The sequence below is a fragment of the Podarcis raffonei genome, chromosome 1 (assembly GCF_027172205.1).
Source record: "Podarcis raffonei isolate rPodRaf1 chromosome 1, rPodRaf1.pri, whole genome shotgun sequence".
NCBI classification, from domain to species: domain Eukaryota; kingdom Metazoa; phylum Chordata; class Lepidosauria; order Squamata; family Lacertidae; genus Podarcis; species Podarcis raffonei.
Genome location: NC_070602.1, coordinates 47,461,367 through 47,481,680, shown reverse-complemented (window position 1 = coordinate 47,481,680; position 20,314 = coordinate 47,461,367). Strand labels below are relative to the sequence as shown.

The following is a 20,314-nucleotide window of genomic DNA, read 5'->3' as shown; positions in this document are numbered from 1 at the left end:
TAACTCCCCCTTTCTAGTTTTTGTTTCAACATTATTCCATTAGTATATATTTTTTTAATGTAATAAAAAACAAAGTCAGCTGAAAAACTTTTCTCAGGAGGAGGGATTTGTGAGAAAGCAGCAACCAATCAGGGCTGGGCACAGCCAGTTTCTGCTGCAAACTAGCAGACCTTGCGTCTGCCTGCCTAGTCTCCATCAGGTCACATAGCCCTGAATAGGGTTCAGGCATGTGTGACATATCCAATTTTTAATATATATTCTTTTCATGCATCCTTGGCTTGGCTGCTTCTGGTTTTCTTTTTGCCGCAAATAAACATTTTCAATGACCATTTCCCCCAATATCTTTCCGGGCTAAAGAATGCAGCAAGACTGTTTACTCTTGGGGGTTGTTGTTGTTTCCTGTGAAAATGTCCTCTGCTCCCTTTGAGATATTAAACTTTTGCTAAAAGTGTCCTTTGAGCAGTCTTCCAGGTCAGAGAAATGCTTTCTCTGTGGACACAGAGGTGGGGAAAGGGGGAGGGAGAGAGAAAGGGAGAGTGTATCTCAGCTGGAAGGCAGCTGAGAGCACCTCTGGCAGTGATGCATTATTCATCGGAACTATTTTCCCTCACTCCAGGTCTTAGGGTCTTGCAGAAAACTGCTTTGTGAATAAATAAGAGGTTCTTTCAAGTGCATCCTGGCTGGGCTTCATGAATGCAAGGATGCTTTTGCGCACTGGAGAAAACAGAACAAATCTTTTGCAAGGCAGTATTGGTCTTGGGGAGGCTGCCCCTGGGGAGCATAAAACTTTTGCTCCGAACAATAGGCAGTTAGGCCGGCAGGACAGACCCACAATCTTTATGTGCCCCCCTCAGCAGTAAAACAATCAAATTCAATAACTGGCCATTCAATAACTGCCTCAAAATAAAGCCAACCTTCGAAGCAGAGGCACTGACAGCACACACCAGCTGAATAGCTGCTTAGCTCCCAGCAAAGATGGCTGAACTTTTTTTGGGTTCAGCAGTGCAACGCAGGAGCTATACAATATATGCCCATCTAAGTGCTTCCTTTCCAAAATGACAGCTGCCAGGTCTCAAGTATTCCTGGATGACTGTTGTTTCGGGGCCATTTCCGCAGGTCAGGAAGGCTGAAGCTTAGAGCGTTGATGAGAGCTGTTGCTTTATCAAGGGTAGGGCTACCATATGTCCAGACATTACCTGGATTTCAAAGGCAGAATTGATGTCCGGGAGGGATTTCCGAAAGGCGGCACTTTGTCCTGGATCTTAGGCAAGTCAATCGAAAAATCGCTTTTGTGTGTGTGTGTTTTAAAAAAGCTCCTGGTTTTTACTTTTTGAAATATGGCAACCCTAATCAAGGGAGCAACTCAAATGGTAAGCCTATATAGGAGCTGCGGATTCCACCCTTTCTTGGGTCTCAATCACAGAGCAACGCCATGGGCTGGGAACTTCAAAACTCTGAAGTACCTGCATTTCTCAGCATCTCTTCTGCCTCTCTAGCCCTTGAGGGAGATGAGGGGAGTTCTAAGAGCCAGCCAGAAGCTCAGGCATTTGGTGTAGGAATCATCATGGCTGGGGCAGGAATATCAGGTTTGATGGCACTTCAGGATCACTGCAGGGTGGAGATCTGCTGGAGGGTCCAGCTCTCTTTGCTCTTCATCTGAGGAGACCTTAGGTTTGAGGCAAGGGCAGGGATGAATCCTCATAATTTTTTATTCTTTAATAGCACACCTAAACCTGACTGCAATTCTGACTAGAAATGGTTTCTTGTCTCTAATTCCAACTAGGAATGGGCTAGAAATGAAGGGGGTCATAATTCCTTCCCATTCTGGAGATTCTTTCCCCTAATCCTGCCCCTGAATGAATGAGGGTTGGTTGTTAGGAGTTGGGGTGGGGAGAGGCATTCTGCCAGTCACATCATTTTGAAATCTCTGGAGCTAAACCACAGCATTCAAAACAGGTTCTAGGATTAAGACCTAGCGAATCTTGACTCCTATTAAATTCCCATTGTCTTCTACGGTTAAGAGAATACTTATAGCTCCAAGTCTTTGCTCATGGTGATAAAGTGTAAATCGTGGCTATGCTACACTCAAGGGTAAAGTATAAGGCTAGCAGGCAATCATCCATGAAGTCATATATCTCCCGGACTTTGCATTATCTGAATCAGAGGAATGGTTGGAGTTGACCTTCAGCAAAATGTTACGGTTAAGGTTATGACTGAACCAGGGATGGTATGGGGTTGCAATGGCAACCAGAAGGCTGACAATCAGTGCTGGGAGGTAGTAAAAGCTTCCCTAGCACCTGGCCCATTTCCAGGCCCAAGTCTACCATTAAAGCCCTTCATAGCTTGATTCCTCAGTAGCTGAAAGTTACTCTCTTCAAAGACCCCAAGATCTTCAAACGAGGCCTGTCTCTTAAGTGGTCCCCTATGGTGACATTTAGTGAGCAGTGAACTGTAGAGTGCCCCATCAGAGACCCACCTCAGAATTTTTTTGATACCAGACAAATAGGCATTTTTGTTTTCCCTCAGTGATTTCATTAACAAAGAAATAGTGGCCTAGTCTTTCCACATATTGCTGCCATTCTTCTGTTTCTGGATTGAATCCCTTAATTCTCCCATAGGATATCTGATTTTTTTCTCTTGTTGCCATTGTTCTAATTTGATATATAAGACTAGGTTACTAAATTTTAAGACCCAGAAAAAGAGGCAACGGCCTCTTGATGAACAGTTTAGCACACAACTGGATAGGAAAATGAAAGTAACCACAAGAACAAGCTAAATTGTAGAGTCTTGAGATAATGCTTAGCTCTATCATTACCCATTACTACACCTAGGCTTTTAAAGCTCATTTTTTAAAAATCTGTATAACATTATGGTTTGAGCATGGTTGCTTTCATTCTATGGAACTTATCTCTTGGCTTTCTGTATTAGCTGGTTGTTGCTGTGGTGTTTTAATCTCTAGACCCTCTTCCTTGGAATGGTTATTTTTTATAGTTGCTTTATTTCCTGCTTTATTGAGTCTTGATTTATTGAAACTGTGATTTTTAATGCTTTATTTTGTACGTCACCCAGAAAGCTATTGTTGGGCACTTGATGAATGGAGTAAATAAATCAATAGATTGTGGCGTGTCTGTGGTGCAGCTGGGGCCAAAAGCAAAGGCGTGAATTGGCCAATGAGGAAGTCAGCTCTGAGAACGGTCAGTCATCAAATCCTTATGAGAAGGTGCTGCAGGGACAAAAAAAGCCTGTGGCCTGTTTGATACATTTCCTGTGGAGTAGTTTAGTGTCCCATCATTCTCCTACAAAATGCGTGCAGTGTTTTTAAGTTTCACCAGTCTGTTTAAAAAGGTAAAGGTAAAGGTACCCCTGCCCATACGGGCCAGTCGTGTCCGACTCTAGGGTTGTGCGCCCATCTCACTTAAGAGGCCGGGGGCCAGCGCTGTCCGGAGACACTTCCGGGTCACGTGGCCAGCGTGACGAAGCTGCTCTGGCGAGCCAGCACCAGCACACGGAAACGCCGTTTACCTTCCCGCTATAAAGCGGTACCTATTTATCTACTTGCACTTAAGAGTGCTTTCGAACTGCTAGGTGGGCAGGAGCTGGGACCGAACGACGGGAGCTCACCCCGCCGCGGGGATTCGAACCGCCGACCATACAATTGGCAAGTCCTAGGCGCTGAGATTTTACCCACAGCGCCACCTGCGTCCCATGTCCCATCATTCTCCTACAAAATGCGTGCAGTGTTTTTAAGTTTCACCAGTCTGTTTAGGTCTGCCCTAATTATATTGGTAGAGGTTGTAGAAATATAATTATCAGGAGCGCTGTGAGAACAATCAGAAGATAGCAGCTGCTGTGCTACATTGAGTAATGCATGAAACATGCCAGCTAATCTTGAGGATAGGTTCAAACATGCCAATTGAGATGATATAGAGCCCAACCTTCCCCATCATTGGGATGTTTTAGATTGTAACTCCCATCAGCCCCAGCCAGCACGGTCAGGTATGAAGGATGTTGCAAGCCAAGAACATCTGGAGGGAGCCCTCTGCAACATCCTGCCAGGGTTTGCCCCATTGCTGGGCTCATTGGGATGTCAGTGAGAGGCAGCACCTAGTAGTGAAGTCAGCACTGCCTGGCAGCCCAACTTGTGGAATGAGCCATGGGTGCTGGCCAGAACTCTTATCCTTACACCCACAGCCTAATTCCTTCCTACTTTTTCTGAAGGTCTTTGGGCAACCATCACCACTCAAGTGGAAGTGGTGGTGCTCAGATATCAGACTCCAACCAGGAAAAAACTGAGTCTGAATCTCCTCAGAAGGCCTTATATCCTGCATATCTTGAAGAGGATACATATCCCCAAGCCCAAGGACCTGAAGGGAGCACTGTTGTTGTTTTAGCCTGGACTGTCTCTATCCAGGGGTGCAAGGGGTGCAGGGCACCTGGGTGCTAAATTCTGGGGGGCACCAGATGCCCGCCGCTGAAGCCACCTAAGCTCTTACCACACCACCTTGGAGACTGAGCAACAGCCGCCATCACCGCTCCCCACAGCGGGGCCCCTGACCTGGCTGCCACTGCCAAGAGCCCCGGCCGGGGGAGGAGGACGAGGAAGGAGCACGGAGGAAAGCAGCGGTGGTGCCAGTGGCAGCCTCTGTAGTGGCGGAGAGGCAGAAGGCAGCGGTGGGAAGGCGCGTGTGGTGGATCTGGATGGGCCACTGCTGCAGTGCTCCTGCAGAATGGAGTGGGCAATGGAGCAGCTCCCACGGAGAAGGACAAGGTGGCAGCGGGGGCTGTCGCCACCCCTCGTAGCTGCAGCGGCGCCTCAGGCCAAGCCTGAGTTAGGCTCAGCGGTGAAGCTGGAGCAGCCGTTGGTGCTGCAGAGACCTTGGGAGAAGCTGTGACTGGAGGAGCAGGAGAAGGAGGCGAAGTGAGTGAACAAGAGCATCAAGGAACAGAAAAGGGAATACAAGCAGACACACTGCCATGGTGGTGTGCGGGGCCGGCCAGAGTCCCATCTCAGCCTCTCCCTTCCCTGCCCCGCAGAGCCCGCCTGCTGGGAAGTGGTGGCTCCTTCACCCGCCCGTCCAACAGGCTCCTTCACCTCCCCTGGCACTAGGGGGGTTTGCTTCGCCTCCTTCTCCGCCTCCTGCTCCTCCAGTGTGCACTCCTTTCCCGCCTGGGCCTGGGGAACCCGCCACCCACCACGGTGCAGGCTTCCCTCCCTCATTCCAGTCTGCCCTAAATTTGGGGGCACTGGGCGAACCTTTGCACCCCGGCGCTGCATATGCTAAAGACGGGCCTGGTTTTAGCCACAGAGTCCTATTTACATTAGAGCTTCACCAGTGTGAAGTAACAAATGAGAACCAATAAGACCTTTTTTTTTGTTTCATCATAATTGTTTGGAACACAATTTGCTTCTGATGAGCCTCTCCCCATGGACCCCATAACATCCTCTCATGGCAAAAGGGGCCGTACCACCTGACATTTCATGTGGGGAAATAGTTTCTGGCACGCTATTTTGTTTCTGTGGGGGCTAATTCCTCCGTACCACTGCACTGTGCATATTTGAATGAAACCATGAGTCCATGGTGCTCATGTATACTTTAGCAGTTTGTGCCTTTTTCATGAGACCAGCAAGAAACAGAAAGTTCCCTTTAGCTCAGGTTCACTTGTTATTCTTGGTTTGCTGATAGAAATAGAAACAATAACAACTCTGGCTTAATTTTCAAGGTGCTTGAGGTAAGCCATGTATCTCAATAAAATGGATCTGAATGCACTAGGCTGGGCATGAATTATTACTGTGAGTATAATTGCTGCTGCCTTCGCCTACACAGCCGGAGTCCATACCACTAAGTAATTACTGTAAAGTGCTGTGGGGTACCTGAAGTATGAAAAGGGCTGCTCTGTTCCAACTATTGGTTTCTTGCAAGCCTGCACAGGACCGCAGCAAAATCAGGCAAGAAGGAGGTGATGGTGTAAAAATTGTGCTGCCTGCCTATTTTGCAGTGGCCGGTCACCCTCTTCTGATGCCATTCTGCTTTCCTTCCAAAAGTGCAGCAGGTGGATTTGGCCTTCTGTGACAATTAGGGGCTGATTTGATTTTGATTAATCAGCCATTCGAGTAGCACCTGTTGAAAATTATATGTAATTAAATTGTTATAGATGATTACAGAGTTGTTTTCCAAAACAGAAGTTTAGTTTCACTTTGGGGAATGGCAGCGATGAAGAAGTCCGATTGACGAGTTAACGTTAAGGCCAAAAATCTATAAAACCGGCTAATGAGTTTCTCTGCCTGAGTTGTGGCTTGATGCCCCATGAGGCTCCTATTTCAAAGATGATGAGATCCCAACCAGTCTGTTTGAAATCTGGGGGCAATTGGGAAGTCTGAAAATAAACTTCCAGGTGTAGCATTGCGGCTAAGACTCCAGAGGCCTTGTTTTGAATCTCACTTCTGCTGCAATGAATGGTGAATGGTCAAAGGAATAGAAAAGTTGTACTCTGCCTCACAATATGGGGATAATAATTATGGCCTTTAAAAAAACTGTCCTTGTAAGGGATTGAGCTGTTTAAAGTGCGATCCCTCAGAAAGTTTTTAATCCAATCACAGATGGTAGAGGAAAGGTCCAGGTCCATCAGTTGCCTCAGGCCTTGCCTAAGCTAGGATAAAGGATGCAGGGAGAGGAGCACCAGGTAGGTCTGACTGAGCATGGAGCCTAAAGAGAGAAAAACTAGCACTGGGATGGGGTGGGACTGGCCGGGGATGAAGCCTCATTGCTGATGAGTGGCCAGTATGTGGGGCAATTAGTTTAAAGCAGTGCGAGCACCAAAGAACTGGAGGTTGCGTGAAAGCAATGTATTACAGACCCGATGGGAGACAGCAGGGAGCAAAGGCTTGGTGGGGAAGGCAGGCCACCTATGACTGCAATACAGGAGATCCAGCAGTGACCAAGGACCTGTCTTCTTGGATTGGACAAATAAATGGGAATGGTGATCAGTCTCACAATACTGGCATGTACTATAGACCAGGGGTTCCCAATTCATGGTCCACGGATCACAAACCTCGTTGAAGGGGCCCCTGGCATGTTTGTGAAGAACACTTACAATTTGAATTTTTGTGGGATTCTATGGAACTCATGTAATACAATAAAATACAGTATAAGAAATAAAAGGAATAATGAAGTGCAATTAAAAATCAAAGCATCTAGCACAAGGCATGGCAGTAGCTACAATAGGCAGAAAAATCATGCAGCGGTTTGCCAAAGCCTTGGGAATTTTCAAGTGGCCCATGGCAGGGGTGGGGTGAGGGGAAGCCATTACTGTTGGGGAATGTTGTTGTTTTGAATTTTTGTAATATTGTTTGTAATGTCGTGACCCACTCTGGGACCTTATATAAATTAACAACAACACTGATGGTTGATGTTAAAACATTAACATCATTAGACATTTAAAAAATCCCCACTGCTTTGAGAACACAAATTGAGGTTTTTAGACTTATCATAAACTGGTCCAAAAAACAACAACACACCCCAAAAGAAGATCCAATAGTGTATTAGCATTTTGTCATTCACTTTCATACCAACAGTGCAAATACAATTTGGTCTAAATGTACAGATTGACAAGCAACAAACTTGTGAATTGAGATTGGTAAGCAGGGAGGCCAACAGTAGCCAGAGCCCATGACAGGCGGAAGCAATTCTAGGTTTGTCCCCATGCTGATCCTCATTTAGTTCTGCAAGGCAGTGCTGAGACCCAGGAGAAGGTGGCTGACAGCCAGTGGCACCCCTGGGCAGATTGCAGGTAAGAAGACAGACATGTGGGCATTCACTGAGGGCAGACTGAGGTTGGTGGGGCAGCGCCCCATTTGCCCAGATAGGCCAGCTTCCACTACCATGGAAACAACAGGCCGCCTTATCCTGATGAGCTGCAGTCTGGTGGGGAGGAAAAAATACAATTCCAGAACCTTGAGTGGAAAATGTGGTTTGAAAGTCTGGCTATTAATTGCCTTTTATCTCTAGGTGCATATAAACAACACAGTCATTGATTTGTGCAATCGTTGGCACACATCATGCAGGAAGCAAGTACCAAGGGCTGTCAACCATTGAATATCTATTATGATCCAAGTTTAATGAATTGCATAGTGAACATAATCCACAGTTCAGACAAAAGAGGTTGCAATTTAAATAGCTATGTTGATATGTGACTAAATGTAGAACTTGGGGGAACTATGGAAGTTGGAATCTAAAGTTACGAAAAGCAGGAATAATACATTTCACTAATCTTGCCATTGGAAGCCTTTCCCCTTTTCTAGTGTGACAGCAAGCTGGACTAGATAGGGAGGAATTGCCAGGAGAAATAATGTACGGTATATACTGACAACCCCTTTTGAAATTATGGATTTGAAGCTTGGAGTCAGGGGGCTCCTTATTTTTTGCAGAAGTGAAAAAAACAGAGAATAAAGTCATTCAGAATTACATACCTGATTTTGTTCTGAGGAAATATTTACTTGGCAAGGACTGTCTTAAGCCATCCACTCTCTGAGGACTTATCCTTGTTTCTCAACGGGTGTTGCTATTAATGCACACATGTTTGCATCTGCTGTTGGTATTGGGTGCAAAGGAATGAGTTGTGCTTAACTTCTTGAGGATGGAGCATGTTTTAGATCTCCAACTATCTGATCTAGGCAAAAATTGTGTGAAATTTTGCTGTTGCTGAACATTAAGGTATTTGTGCCTTTGGGAGCCCTAGTTCTGGCAAGGCAGGGATCCTGAAGTGTGATGTGCAGGAGCAGCCTGTCTTCCAGAAACATTTAAATGGCCTCTTGAACAGCTTTCTCATTGGCGTCTCATGTCCTCTGCAGGGGGGTGGTTGTCGGTCTGTTTGCTTGACATCTTTTGCATCACAAGAAGCAGCTGTCTCTCATGAACTGCTTGCTCATTTGGCATCCCCCACCCCCTCGCTTGCTCTGCAGAAGATCTCTGTCAGTGAAAGTGTGTCTGCCCCAGCTACTTGCTCCAAGATATATCCTGGAACAGCTGGACTTCAGTCTGCAGGACTTCATCCCGCATAGTGTCTCAGGGAAATCAGTCCCTCATAATAATATTAAGTGGTTATTTAACATTTTAAGAGTATTCAAAGCACTATCCTTACATTATTTCAGCTTTTCTTACAACACCCCTGTGAAGTAGGCAGTGATGACAGGGGGGATTTTTCCTAGTGCTTAATTCTTTCATGGAGAATTGTCCATTTCACGAGTTCATTAGTAACAAAGAATGGGTGCAAACTGCAAATTACAGTAGGCAAGCGTGGCTGTTCCTGAGTTTTTAGCTTTGTTTAAGGTATTTTATTTTACTTCTTTATTTTTGTACCTCTTTTGTACTTACTCTTTTCGAGAACAAGGTTGGGGAACCTCTGGTCTGTGGGCTGAATGGGGCCCTCCAAGCCTCTCTGTCTGGCCCTCAGGAATCTCCCTAGTCCAGGCCACCTTCCATCCCTCATCACCCCACTCTGTGCCCTCCTTAAATACTTTTGTCTGGCTGCAACATAACCTTGAACATTGATAATGCCCATTGCTTGCCTCAATGGAGGATGGGGACAGGCATGTTTGTGCGTAAACCTTTGCCTTTTGCAAGGCTAGACATTATCCTTCTATACAAAGGTAAGCGTCACCTCATTTGCTTGGCCTATCCTTGTTTTGGCCTTGCTCACACCTGGGATGCAGCCCCTGGAAGTTTGGCCACAAAGGAATGTGGACTTCAGGTGGCAAAATGGCTCCTCTGCTCTGCTCTAGAGTGCTATATTCTTTCTGGTTGCCTTATGTAAATTTGCCTATTCTGCAATAATTTTTTTCTGGAAACCCCACAAAAGGGTTCAGTATCGTTTATCTCCACCTTGTGGTGTGGTCTGGGGGGAGCAGAAGCCAAAAGAATAAAGACTTGCCTGAGTTATTCCTCTGGCGGTCTTTTCATGTGGAACTATGTGCACATAGATTGTACTAGGAATGACTTGCCCCAGAAAATGGAGACATCTGTGATAAGAAATAGACACTAGGCTTGTGGACAAGTGAGAGAGAGAGATAGAACTCTGTCTTTGGGATGTCGTAGAGGTTGATTATATTTCAGAAATCAGGAGCTGGTGATGCTAGAAGGAAGTGGGATTCTTCCTGTGAGAGAGGATCATTTCAAAGAACAAGAGAGAAGATTCCAACTGTGGGATGGGTTTTAATGGGTAGGAGAGGATATATTAATTGCAATTTATCCATCCAGCCGCCCACATATGTGGGTTGAGAACAGCTTTTCAAAATCCCATCCTTGGCAGCAAAATTAAAAGCATAGGAATTACGCAGTAAAACCTTGTTTTGAGCAAGTCCAGCTATGAAATAAGCTGGTTCCCCTTTCACACCCAGCTTATAAAGATTCAGGAAACAACCTAGGAAGTAAATTTAAAAATAAAAATAAAATTTACTTTATTTTTTATGCATTGCATTGCAGCAACAGTAGCAATAAAAAATTGTGCAAGCAAAATACTTGTACTTATTTCAGGCATGTGCCCAAGGCTGGAACAAGCAGAGGCATATGTGCATCCAGTGCTTCAAAGGAAGAGGGAGGGGTGAGAGGAACAGGAAGTACTATATACTCCTTCCTCTCTAGGTGAGAAAGGGTAATGACATCACACAGAGTCCTCTCTACTAATTGTGTTTCTATGGTCTTAGTATCTGCCTATCAGCAGTACACTTTTGTGGACTTAGCCCTTTCTCATTCTAACTAGCAAGAATATTCATTTGTTAGGTTTGGCTGCTAATCACCTACACTAACTGCCTTTGTTTTACTCCCATAGTTGCTAATGGGAATTCAGATCTATAGGGAATAATATTGATAGGAGACAGGTGATTGAAATGTGACTAAGGGCCCCTCCAGAATGATTGTTTTTTGTGTGTAGGTATATTCCGCAGCGTGTCATTTATGTAACAATAGTGCATTAATGCAGGATTTATCCACACGTTATTCTGCTTTATTAGGTTTTCTGCCATGCTTCCCCGGTGTTATTGCTACCTGGAGGGGCACTCTGGTGCTATAACACATCAAAAGTGGGGCAAGCAGCCAGACAACACTCAGAATGTGGAAGGAAAAATTGCAGGATTTTAGCAGGGAGCGATGGGACAGGCAGATACCGCAGAGGAAGCAGTGTGAGCAACCCAAAATGTTTGCAGACGCAAATGATATTGAAAGTACAATCACGTATAACCATCACAAATAGCCTGAGCACAAATCATGATGGATGCTCAGTAAAGAGGGCATGTGGAGGGGTCCATAACAAACAACCATTTGAATTAAGAAACAGAGTTCAGGGATTTGAAATATAGTTCAGCAATTGATATTTGTATCTGGTTGCAATGACTTCCGTTAGCAGAGAGGGTACACGCTCAACATAGATAACTACAGATAGGCATCCTTTTCCAGAGATCTGCAGAATGAGCAGTGCTCCTAAATCTCTCTTCCCTCCCCCACCACAACTTTCCCTTTCAAGCAAAAGATAAGAGGGGTAGGGATTTGCTGTCACAAGGCCAGATGTGCAGTCACAAATTTCTGGATTGGAAAAGCACTCAATCTGTTTCATATGGAAGATTCACAGGACCTTTTCAAAAATCAGGTTTTAAAGTATACATCTAAAATTATTTTGAATAGACACCCCAACAAACAGGTTTTTGAAAACACACATTTGGTAAGAAAATGTGCTCATTTGAGTTAGGATTTAATTTGTGGACTCAGGTGCAAGGTGCACACAGCCAGCGGGGACCCAGGAAGGAATGGTGAATGAACACAGAACAAAGTATTGGGTTCGAATAGGCTATAATTGTATTGATCACAGATGTAAGTAGGTTTTGACATAGGCATTGGCTATTTATCCTGAATCAGTCAGCCTGACTGCTGATTGTTTGGCTGGGTGGACCTGGGTGGACCCTATGACGTACATCAAATCAGGGTGATCCTGCCAGAGCCACTACTCAGGCAGGGTGCCAAGGCCCATCAGCCCCCATTTGGGCATCAGGATGAGGACTCCCTCCAGGACCCCTTTATCAGCTTTTATTGTGACTCTCTTTTGTTGACAATGTGATCATGCCCCATGGGTGGCCACAATTGGCCCATTCAAACAGGCAGGTTCCTGTGAACTCATGGGGCCACAGGAGTAGGGGCCCTTGTTCCCCTTCAACAGCCACATAGGGTGGTGGGAAGGTGGTGCCCGGCTCTGCCTTATTACACCAGGCCACAAACCACTGCTCCTGGGGGACTCATGGGAAGTGGCAATTGTTGCTGTCTAATCTGCTGAAACAGCTCTCAGAAAAATGCATCCTTTTGCAGGTGAGAAAGGGATCATTGGCGGATCAGAACTATTAAAGAGGGCTTATTTTATTTAGAATATCAAAGGCAAACCCTTATATTTTTAATTGATGTTCTTGTTATTCATTTTAGTGTTCTGAACCGCACTCCTGTCAACCTAATTCAGGAAATAATTTTAGTGGATGACTTCAGCTCCGATCGTAAGTATTACTTTTCTTTGTTTCTCTAATTATCTTATTTCCTTTTTATTCATTTTCATGTGGCTGTATACATTTTTTCTGCTCCACTCAGGATATTTCCTCACTTTTTCATCTGAGGAAAAGAGCGAGAACAAAGGCAGGAGCAAAGCTTTGTTGCGCTTTGTTTTAATTTCCACCTGAGGAAAAGAAACTAGCCAATTTTTTCTTGTTATGGTGTCTTTCCGTCGATTCTCAGTGTGACAGTCCTGCCCAGGAAGCCAGAATGCTCAGTTTGGTTTCATTAACCACCATTTTGTGGGTCATTATTGTAAGTATAACAAGTGGTGTGCACAGCTAGGAGCCCCAATTATATAGGTTCAAAGGGGAGGAGATAATGTATGCTGCACTGTGTTTTTGGCAGACTAAGACTGTTATCCACAAAATTCTTGCTGAGGTTTTCATACAGCAGAACTATCCCAGAACAATAAGTGCCTGGAATTCTGCTGCAAGAGGCACTATCCTTTCTTGAGAAAAATAGCACAAGAGAATAATGTTTGTTCCAGCTTTGAAGCTGGACTTTTAAGTGACTTTCCCCAGTAATAAAAACAAGTGGCTAGGAAATTTCAATTCTTCAATTTTTGTAAAACCAAAGTGAGGGCCAAATGTGTCATTAACAATCATGGCTTGTATCCAAGGCAGCACTAAGTAACCACCCTGCTAATGCAACAATGTCCATGTGCACCATGGGACTTTCCTTCCCCTGTGCAGCCCTTAAGTCTGTTCTGAGGTTTTCTGTAACCCTCTGGAACAAATTTTGGGAGTGCATGGGGAAAGAGAGCAGGTAAAGTCCTGTTGTGCAAGCAGAAACCTTTGCAGTGACAAGTTGCTTACTTAAAACTGCATTGGATACAAGCCCATGTCTGTTTTTAAAAGAGAGAGAAAACAAATCATTAACAGCAGGAGGGGGGGGGGGTTCATTGGGGCCATGGCACACAGGAAGGGAGGTTTAATTCCACCCCCACCCCCCAGTCATGATGAAAATCTTCCTCCCGCCCTCCCTCCCCAGTTGTTCTTAGCCCTGCAAGGAAAGTTCCTATTAGCACCAATGGAAGAATTCCTGCTTCTAATTTCAGCTGGAAGGATTTCCATTGGGAATGCAGCAGGCAAAGGGGAAGATGGGGCTCGTCAACCTGGGAAGGTAGCCCGTCTGGGAGAAGGAAAACTGATACTAAACCTCTGCTGCCTTGTGGCTACACTCATTTGTGAGAAAGACTTCAGGAGTAAACCCTGAGGAATAATCTGTACCTGCTGCCTTGTGGGAGAAGGGAAGGCTAAGGAGTACACCCTGCACAAATCCAGAGAACAGTTCCTAAGACGGTTGGATGGTGCCTTGAATGCCTCCTTCTGGCGACTCCTGCAGCCAAGCTGGTGCCAAATGTGTTGCTCTGCTTTCCTTTGGACCACATCAGCAAGGCTGAGAGCGGGGTCTTGTAGTCTGGGCAGCCCAGGACCTCCATACACACTGCCCAGGCTTACAAAACATACACTGCCTTGGCAGAGAAAACAACATGGGAGGCAGCAGTTAGAAGTTATGGTCTCTGCAGCCACAGCAGGCGTTGTGATTCTCCAGAGGTTTGACTTCGCAGGGAATCCAAAGAGGTCATTTAACTTCCCTCGCTTTCCTCGATGTGTCAGAAGATGCCATGTTACACCATAACAGATACCTTGACCCTGAAATTCACTTGTGCACGTGCTGCATTTTGATAGTCTTGGAACACATTTCATTGTTTTCATGTACAATACAATTATAAAGCACCGTACCCAAACAGATACAGAATTACTCTCCAAATCTCCACTTTCTCTAAGCATTATTTTTATTTACATTTCATGAGCAGTATTTCCAAACCACCTATCAACATATGCTCTCTGGGGATTGCTATCAGACCTATGAAGGGAGCATCTCAAATGAAGCCCCTCAAATGGATGTTGCTAATATAACCGGAATGGGATTCTGCTGTGTTCTTGGAGTGTGAATTACCTAAAATGGATTCATGGGCTATTTTTGTACATGGATTTCCTTGCTGAGCACATGTCCAGCAATATCTCAGTATCCTTTAATCAAGTGTTCCTGTCACTGCATCTCAGCAATACAGCTCCTGACAAACTGCCCTCACCAGAGCAATATTTCAGGTGGCAAGAAGCTATAGAAATGGAGAAGCTCCAGGATAGAAGTGCCAAGAAAAGTATTTTGGCTGGTAGCCTTTGTGTGTCTTGCCAGGATACTGAAGCTGTGGGAAGATGATAAGCGAGGGGCTTCTCAAAGCCTGGAGAATAGCACACAATAAAAACACTGCTGTTGCTGGGTAGTAAGAGAGTATCAAAGTGGTGAACAGGAAGAGAAGTTTTGTCTCTGGTGTGTTTTTCTCCAAAGACCTCTGAAATTATTTTTCAGTGGTCAGCCATTGAAATATATGTATCATCTACAGTATTGTTGTATTAAATACTCCAGAATGAGCTGAACCAATGGGAGAGAACTTAAGTACTCTGCTGGGTTAGACTAAAGGTCCATTTAGTCCAGCACCTTTTCTCAGACCAGTCAATAGGATCCTTATGGGAAGTCTAGAAGCAGGACCTGGGTGCAACAGCACTCTCCCCACTTGTGATTCCCAACAACTGGTTTACAGGCACATACTGCACCCAACGAGACGTGGGTAGCACTGAGCCTAGGACTTCCCGATCAGAAGGTCGGCGGTTTGAATCCCCGTGACGGGGTGAGCTCCCATTTGCCCGGTCCCAGCTCCTGCCAACTTAGCAGTTCGGAAGCACGTCAAAGTGCAAGTAGATAAATAGGTACCACTCTGGCGGGAAGATAAACGGCATTTCCGTGTGCTGCTCTGGTTTTGCCAGAAGCGGCTTAGTCATGCTGGCCACAAGACCCGGGAGCTGTCTGCGGACAAACGCTGGCTCCCTCAGCCTATAGAGTGAGATGAGCGCCGCAACCCCAGAGTCATCAGTGACTGAACCTAACAGTCAGGGGTACCTTTATCTTTACCTTACTGCACTCAGCACTACACAGACATAGTGGCTAGTAGCCATTGGTAGCCTAATCCTCTTTGAATTTGTCTAATCCCATTACGGCCATCCAAGAATAGCTATCCTATCCAACAGTGTGCTTCATTTTATGTGGGATGTAGACTGGCAGCTCCGCATTAGAGCCATATGATATGTCCTGCTGTGTTTATCTTGACAGATAAAAGAGTTGAGTCTGAATGTCTTGCTCCTCTTTCAACTCTTTTCTCATTTCACTGCATTCACTCCCTTTCTTTTTCTTAGCATCCAGCCTGTGCCTCTGCCATAAATCTCTTTCATGTTTCTCCTAAAGGTCAATGGGCAGAGCTACATGTTACAGAGCAAACACATGGACCCTGACTCTTGGTCTTGTAATGGTGATGCAGGGATCAGAGTGGCATTTGCCTGGGAAAGTCAGGGCGTGAATAGGGAAGCTGAACTTTTCCTCCACCTGCTGATTCTGCTGATTCCCTTCCCCCATTTTCTCCACAGCCAGGCATATTTCCAGCCCTGGAGTCGGCTGAGCTAAAAAGGAAATGTGTGTTTGGAGTCTTGGGGATAAATCAGCCCGCCATTTCTTCCATGCTGTTTCTCCTCCCTGCTTTACCATTAACCTCCAAATATGAGTTTGCGAAACACATGTTTTGTGATGTTCCATGTTGTTATATCCTGAGGCAGGTTCCCTCCTGCCTGCAGCTGGGTTTTAAAGCAGCTCTCTGTTGTAGCTAATAGAATAGGTTGCAGTCCATGCTTGGTTGTGGGGTGTGTGGGGTGCCCACAACAGTTTCTCTGGTTTGCAAATGTGCCAGGGCCTCCGAAAAGCTGATACCTCCTGCCTTAAGGCGTATGCTGTCTGTGGTATCAGCTGTTCACAAACGTCACAGCATAAAACCAGGCCTCCATAGTTCCTTCTTCCCTTGTAAAGTGCCCTCTGGAAAGGACGATTTGCTTCAGAGAAGACACAGTGGCAATGGAAGTGCTTAACTTTTCCCTTGCCAGTTGTTTCCCCTCTAACTATTCTCCTCTTCCCCTCGCTGGGAGGGAAATTTGAGTGAAAGTAGGCTGGCAGAGGAAAGGTTAAGCACTCCCTTCTCTCCTGCTCTAAAGCTCTCCCTTTTCTGTAGGAGCTTGGAGAAGGAGAAGGATCTGCTGGGCTTTGCAGCCCATGGCTGCAGTGTAGTGTGTAGTGTGCCTCCACAGATCTTACAAATGCTGACTAAAACCTTTGAGGCAGAGGAGGAGGAGCTGAGTGGTAAGCAGACGTCTTTGGGCGATAACTTGAGGCGATGGGATTAAAGCCATTTATTTTGGGATCAACAAATTGATTAATATCGTAAATGAAAGCAAAGCTTTGCCCTCTGTTGAGGCACATAGGGAGAGTTAATTGCAGCTTTATGTCGATGCCAAACAAACTAGGCGCTGGCGCCAACTGTTTTCTCTTCTCTTCAGCTGAGGATTGCCAGCTCCTTACCAAGATACCAAAGGTCAAGTGTCTTCGCAACAGTCGGCGAGAAGGTGCGTATGGCAGATTTTGCAAGAATCGTTCACTTTTAGAAGGACCCAATGGTAGCACAAATTAACACTTGTGGGTGTTGGGGGGCATACAGCGGCCTCCTCCTCTGAACCAACCAAGTCCCTTTCCTATATCTAGTTTCATCACCATCTGATGAAGAGCCATCGCCAGCAAGAAGTTCTGTCTTGTCTGAGTTGAGTTTCAATATATTCACTCGCATTTCAGCCCATTACAAACCTCAGGCAGTGATTCAATTGCAAAAAAAGCACCACAATTTATTCAGGTGGAAAAGATAAATAGAGCTAGGCACCATCAGTATACTGATAAAAATCCGCTCCAAAACTCAGCACGACTTCTCCCAGTGGTTTCACTGTGAAGAAGTATGATGGAAAGGATAGAAGTCTGTTGTATTCCACAGGGAAGCACATGGGGGAGGAACAGCAATCAGCTGGAATTTTCCAGCAATTAGGAGCAGAACTACTATAAAGCCGAGCTTCCTATTCCTATCCCATATTCTTGATCCAGAAAGATGCTGTGATATAAAAAAAGATACAGTAAGTTCAAAAGAATCAGCAGAGTTACACTCCCTGGTAATTCCCCTTGCACAGATAATAAACTAAGAGAGTCTCAGTCCTGAGTTCTAGTTAGGAATCAGGTGGAAATGGGTCTAGATATGGGAAGCACTACATGCAACTGTAGATTTGGCCCCAATACAGTTCAGCCAACTTGGCTAGAAAATAAACTGGATATTGCTCCCCAATTCATCCAAGGAGGGCTTCTGTTAACAATAGTCTTGCTGCAGCTGGGATGGGGAACTGGTGACCCTCCAGATGTTTTTGAACCACAGCGCCCATCCTTCATGACCATTGGCTGGGGCTGATGGGACTTGTAGTCCAACAACATCTGGAGAGCTACAGGTTTCCAACCACAGGGCTAGATGGTACAAAGACCCGCTTCGATTAAGGATAGATTATCTTCCACAAGGTGGCCATCCCTTTCTCCCAGTTTATTAATTCTAGGAATTAGGAACAGAGGTCAGACTGAGATAAAGTGGTATGTGCAGATCTGCGTGTTCTGTCTACATCTTTGGATTTTAAAAGCTGAAACTAATCCAATAAAACCTGACCAGAGGACAATGCATCTGCTACTGACTCTGTCTTCAGTGGAGTCAAGGTCAGAGCGGAGGGGAGCGATTGTGTCCACAAAGAACACTGCAGAAATGTTGCAACAGGCCTGAGGATTCGTAACAATCCAAGCAAGGAGAGTTAGGTTTTTTATTGTATTTTTAATATTTTGTTGGAAGCCGCCCAGAGATGGGGGGGGTATAAATAATAATAATAATAATAATAATAATAATAATAATAATAATAGGTTATTAAAGCTCAGAAAAGCTCCACTGGATAAGGTTGCACAGACACAATGGTGGTCAAGAAGAAAGATCACCATGGAACAGGTCTTCAAGTGGCCTCTAAGCTGTGTTCAGATGGATTTGTCGCAGGCTTTCCTCTATTTGCACTCAAGCTGTCATCCCTGTTGCCTCATTGTACAGAATACTCTACTGAGCCATGGTGAGGCCTGTGCCTTGGCAGGTGGGAAAAGTATGCCTGAGAACTCTTGTGTCAGCCGTCTGTCAACTTCCTGTCCCAAGATTGCAGTAAAAGTAATTGGCCAAATCAGCTTTTAAAAAAATCTCCCAAGGTTATCTGGAGGCCGCTTGAATCCATAAGGCCATCCTAATGGGTCCATTGCCCCAGATGCATTCACCCTAACAACGGAAAACAAAAATGCCATGCAACTTTGTGGTGAAACGTCCGAAGAGGGTTTTTTGAGGGAAGCTAAAAGGGTTTTAACAAGACAGGTGAAATTTCTCAGGGGTGTTTTGCACATCTCTAAAAAGGAGTCACCACAACTGCCCTTTCAAATTCAGCTCCGTGCTTCCCATGGTGAGAGGAAAACAGGGGGAAGCAGGAGGGGGAGGTGTGAGAATTATGGCACTCAAAGCATCCCTGTGCAGGGCCTGGTTGCCCCTGAATGAACCTAACTGTGAGCAAAGGGATAGGTGCACTACATGGTAAAGTAAGCCAAGAGCAGAGCAAAAAGAACTGCAATGCAGACGCTTATAATTGCATGTCTCAGCCATGTCAGGACGATGATGCTTTAGGAAAACCAGACACCTGTAATTTTCCCCACCTGTCCTCAAGTCTATGGGTGCCATACCAAGCTTACTTCTTCTCCTAGATAAAGAGAATGTTCAAGGGGATCAAACTGCTTACTTGCAAGTCTGCTTAAAATGCTGTGGTCGGGAGAGGTCCAAAAAAGGACATCCAATGCACCATCTGGTCTGGTTTAGGGGGGCCAGTTCCAGCTTTTGCAGCTGATGATGTGGACAAAGTACTTGCGGCTATTTGGCCAACCATCTGCTCTTTTGACCTTTACCCAATTTAGCTGATTCAAGCTAGCCAAGGGAGACTGGCCAGTTGGGTCCAGGGGATGGTTGATGCTTTGTAGCATGAAGGAGTGCTGCCTGCAGCCCTTTAGGTGGGGTGTCCACTCCTTTAAAAAGTGGGGGAAGCCTGCCCTGGACCCAGAGGTCACTGACAACTACCACTCCAGTGTTAATACTCTCTTCTTGGGCAAGGTGCTCAGAAGGGAGGTGTCAATTCAGCTGCAAGCACTGCTAGATGATATTGATTATATAGATGCTTACCAGTCTGGGTTCAGGCTCAGTGTTGGGGGCCGTATCGACTTAAATAGTTCCATCCTTTTTCTTTTCCACTGTCCCTTTTTATGCTACCAGCTCTCTTCTCTACACTTTTCCAGGATTGATCCGTTCTCGTGTGCGAGGTGCTGATACAGCGGCAGCCGAGATCCTTACTTTTCTGGACAGCCATTGTGAAGTCAACAGCGAATGGCTGCAGCCGATGCTTCAGAGAGTGAAAGAGGTAAGTGTGGGCAGCCTGGCCTGCTGCCCTTGCTTCACACCACCCTCTTTGCTATTGGCTGGCTACCAGCTCCTGACGCCTGTGACAGTGGGCCTGACTATTGTCACTGCAAATAGGAAAGAGAGCATAAGAAGAGCCTGCTGGATCAGGCCCATCTAGTCTAGCATCCAGTGGCCAACCAGATGCCTGTGGGAAAATTGCAAGCAGGATTTGAGCACAAGAGCCCTCTCGCCTGCTGTGGCTCCTGGCAACTGGTATTCAGATGCATTGCTGCCTCCAACAGTG

At 45.6% G+C, this 20,314-nt stretch overlaps 1 protein-coding gene and 1 long non-coding RNA gene across 4 annotated transcripts in view; one reads left to right on the top strand and one right to left on the bottom strand.

Moving 5' to 3' along the window:
- GALNT16 (polypeptide N-acetylgalactosaminyltransferase 16) overlaps positions 1–20,314 on the top strand; it is a 142,192-nt gene that overhangs the window by 89,189 nt on the left and 32,689 nt on the right. For all 3 annotated transcript variants that reach the window (XR_008330024.1, XM_053385044.1, XM_053385041.1), the window contains exons 4-6: positions 12,459–12,526; positions 17,024–17,089; positions 19,908–20,029. Coding sequence is in view for 2 of the 3 variants with exons in the window: in XM_053385044.1 (XP_053241019.1) it covers positions 12,459–12,526; positions 17,024–17,089; positions 19,908–20,029 (256 nt within the window). In the remaining variant the exon portion in view is untranslated. The remainder of the gene's footprint in view (positions 1–12,458; positions 12,527–17,023; positions 17,090–19,907; positions 20,030–20,314) is intronic.
- On the bottom strand, positions 16,853–19,961 carry LOC128412197 (uncharacterized). The gene is made up of 2 exons (XR_008330035.1): positions 19,795–19,961; positions 16,853–17,619 (listed from the first exon to the last, which is right to left on the bottom strand). It is a non-coding gene; the product is annotated as an uncharacterized LOC128412197 (long non-coding RNA).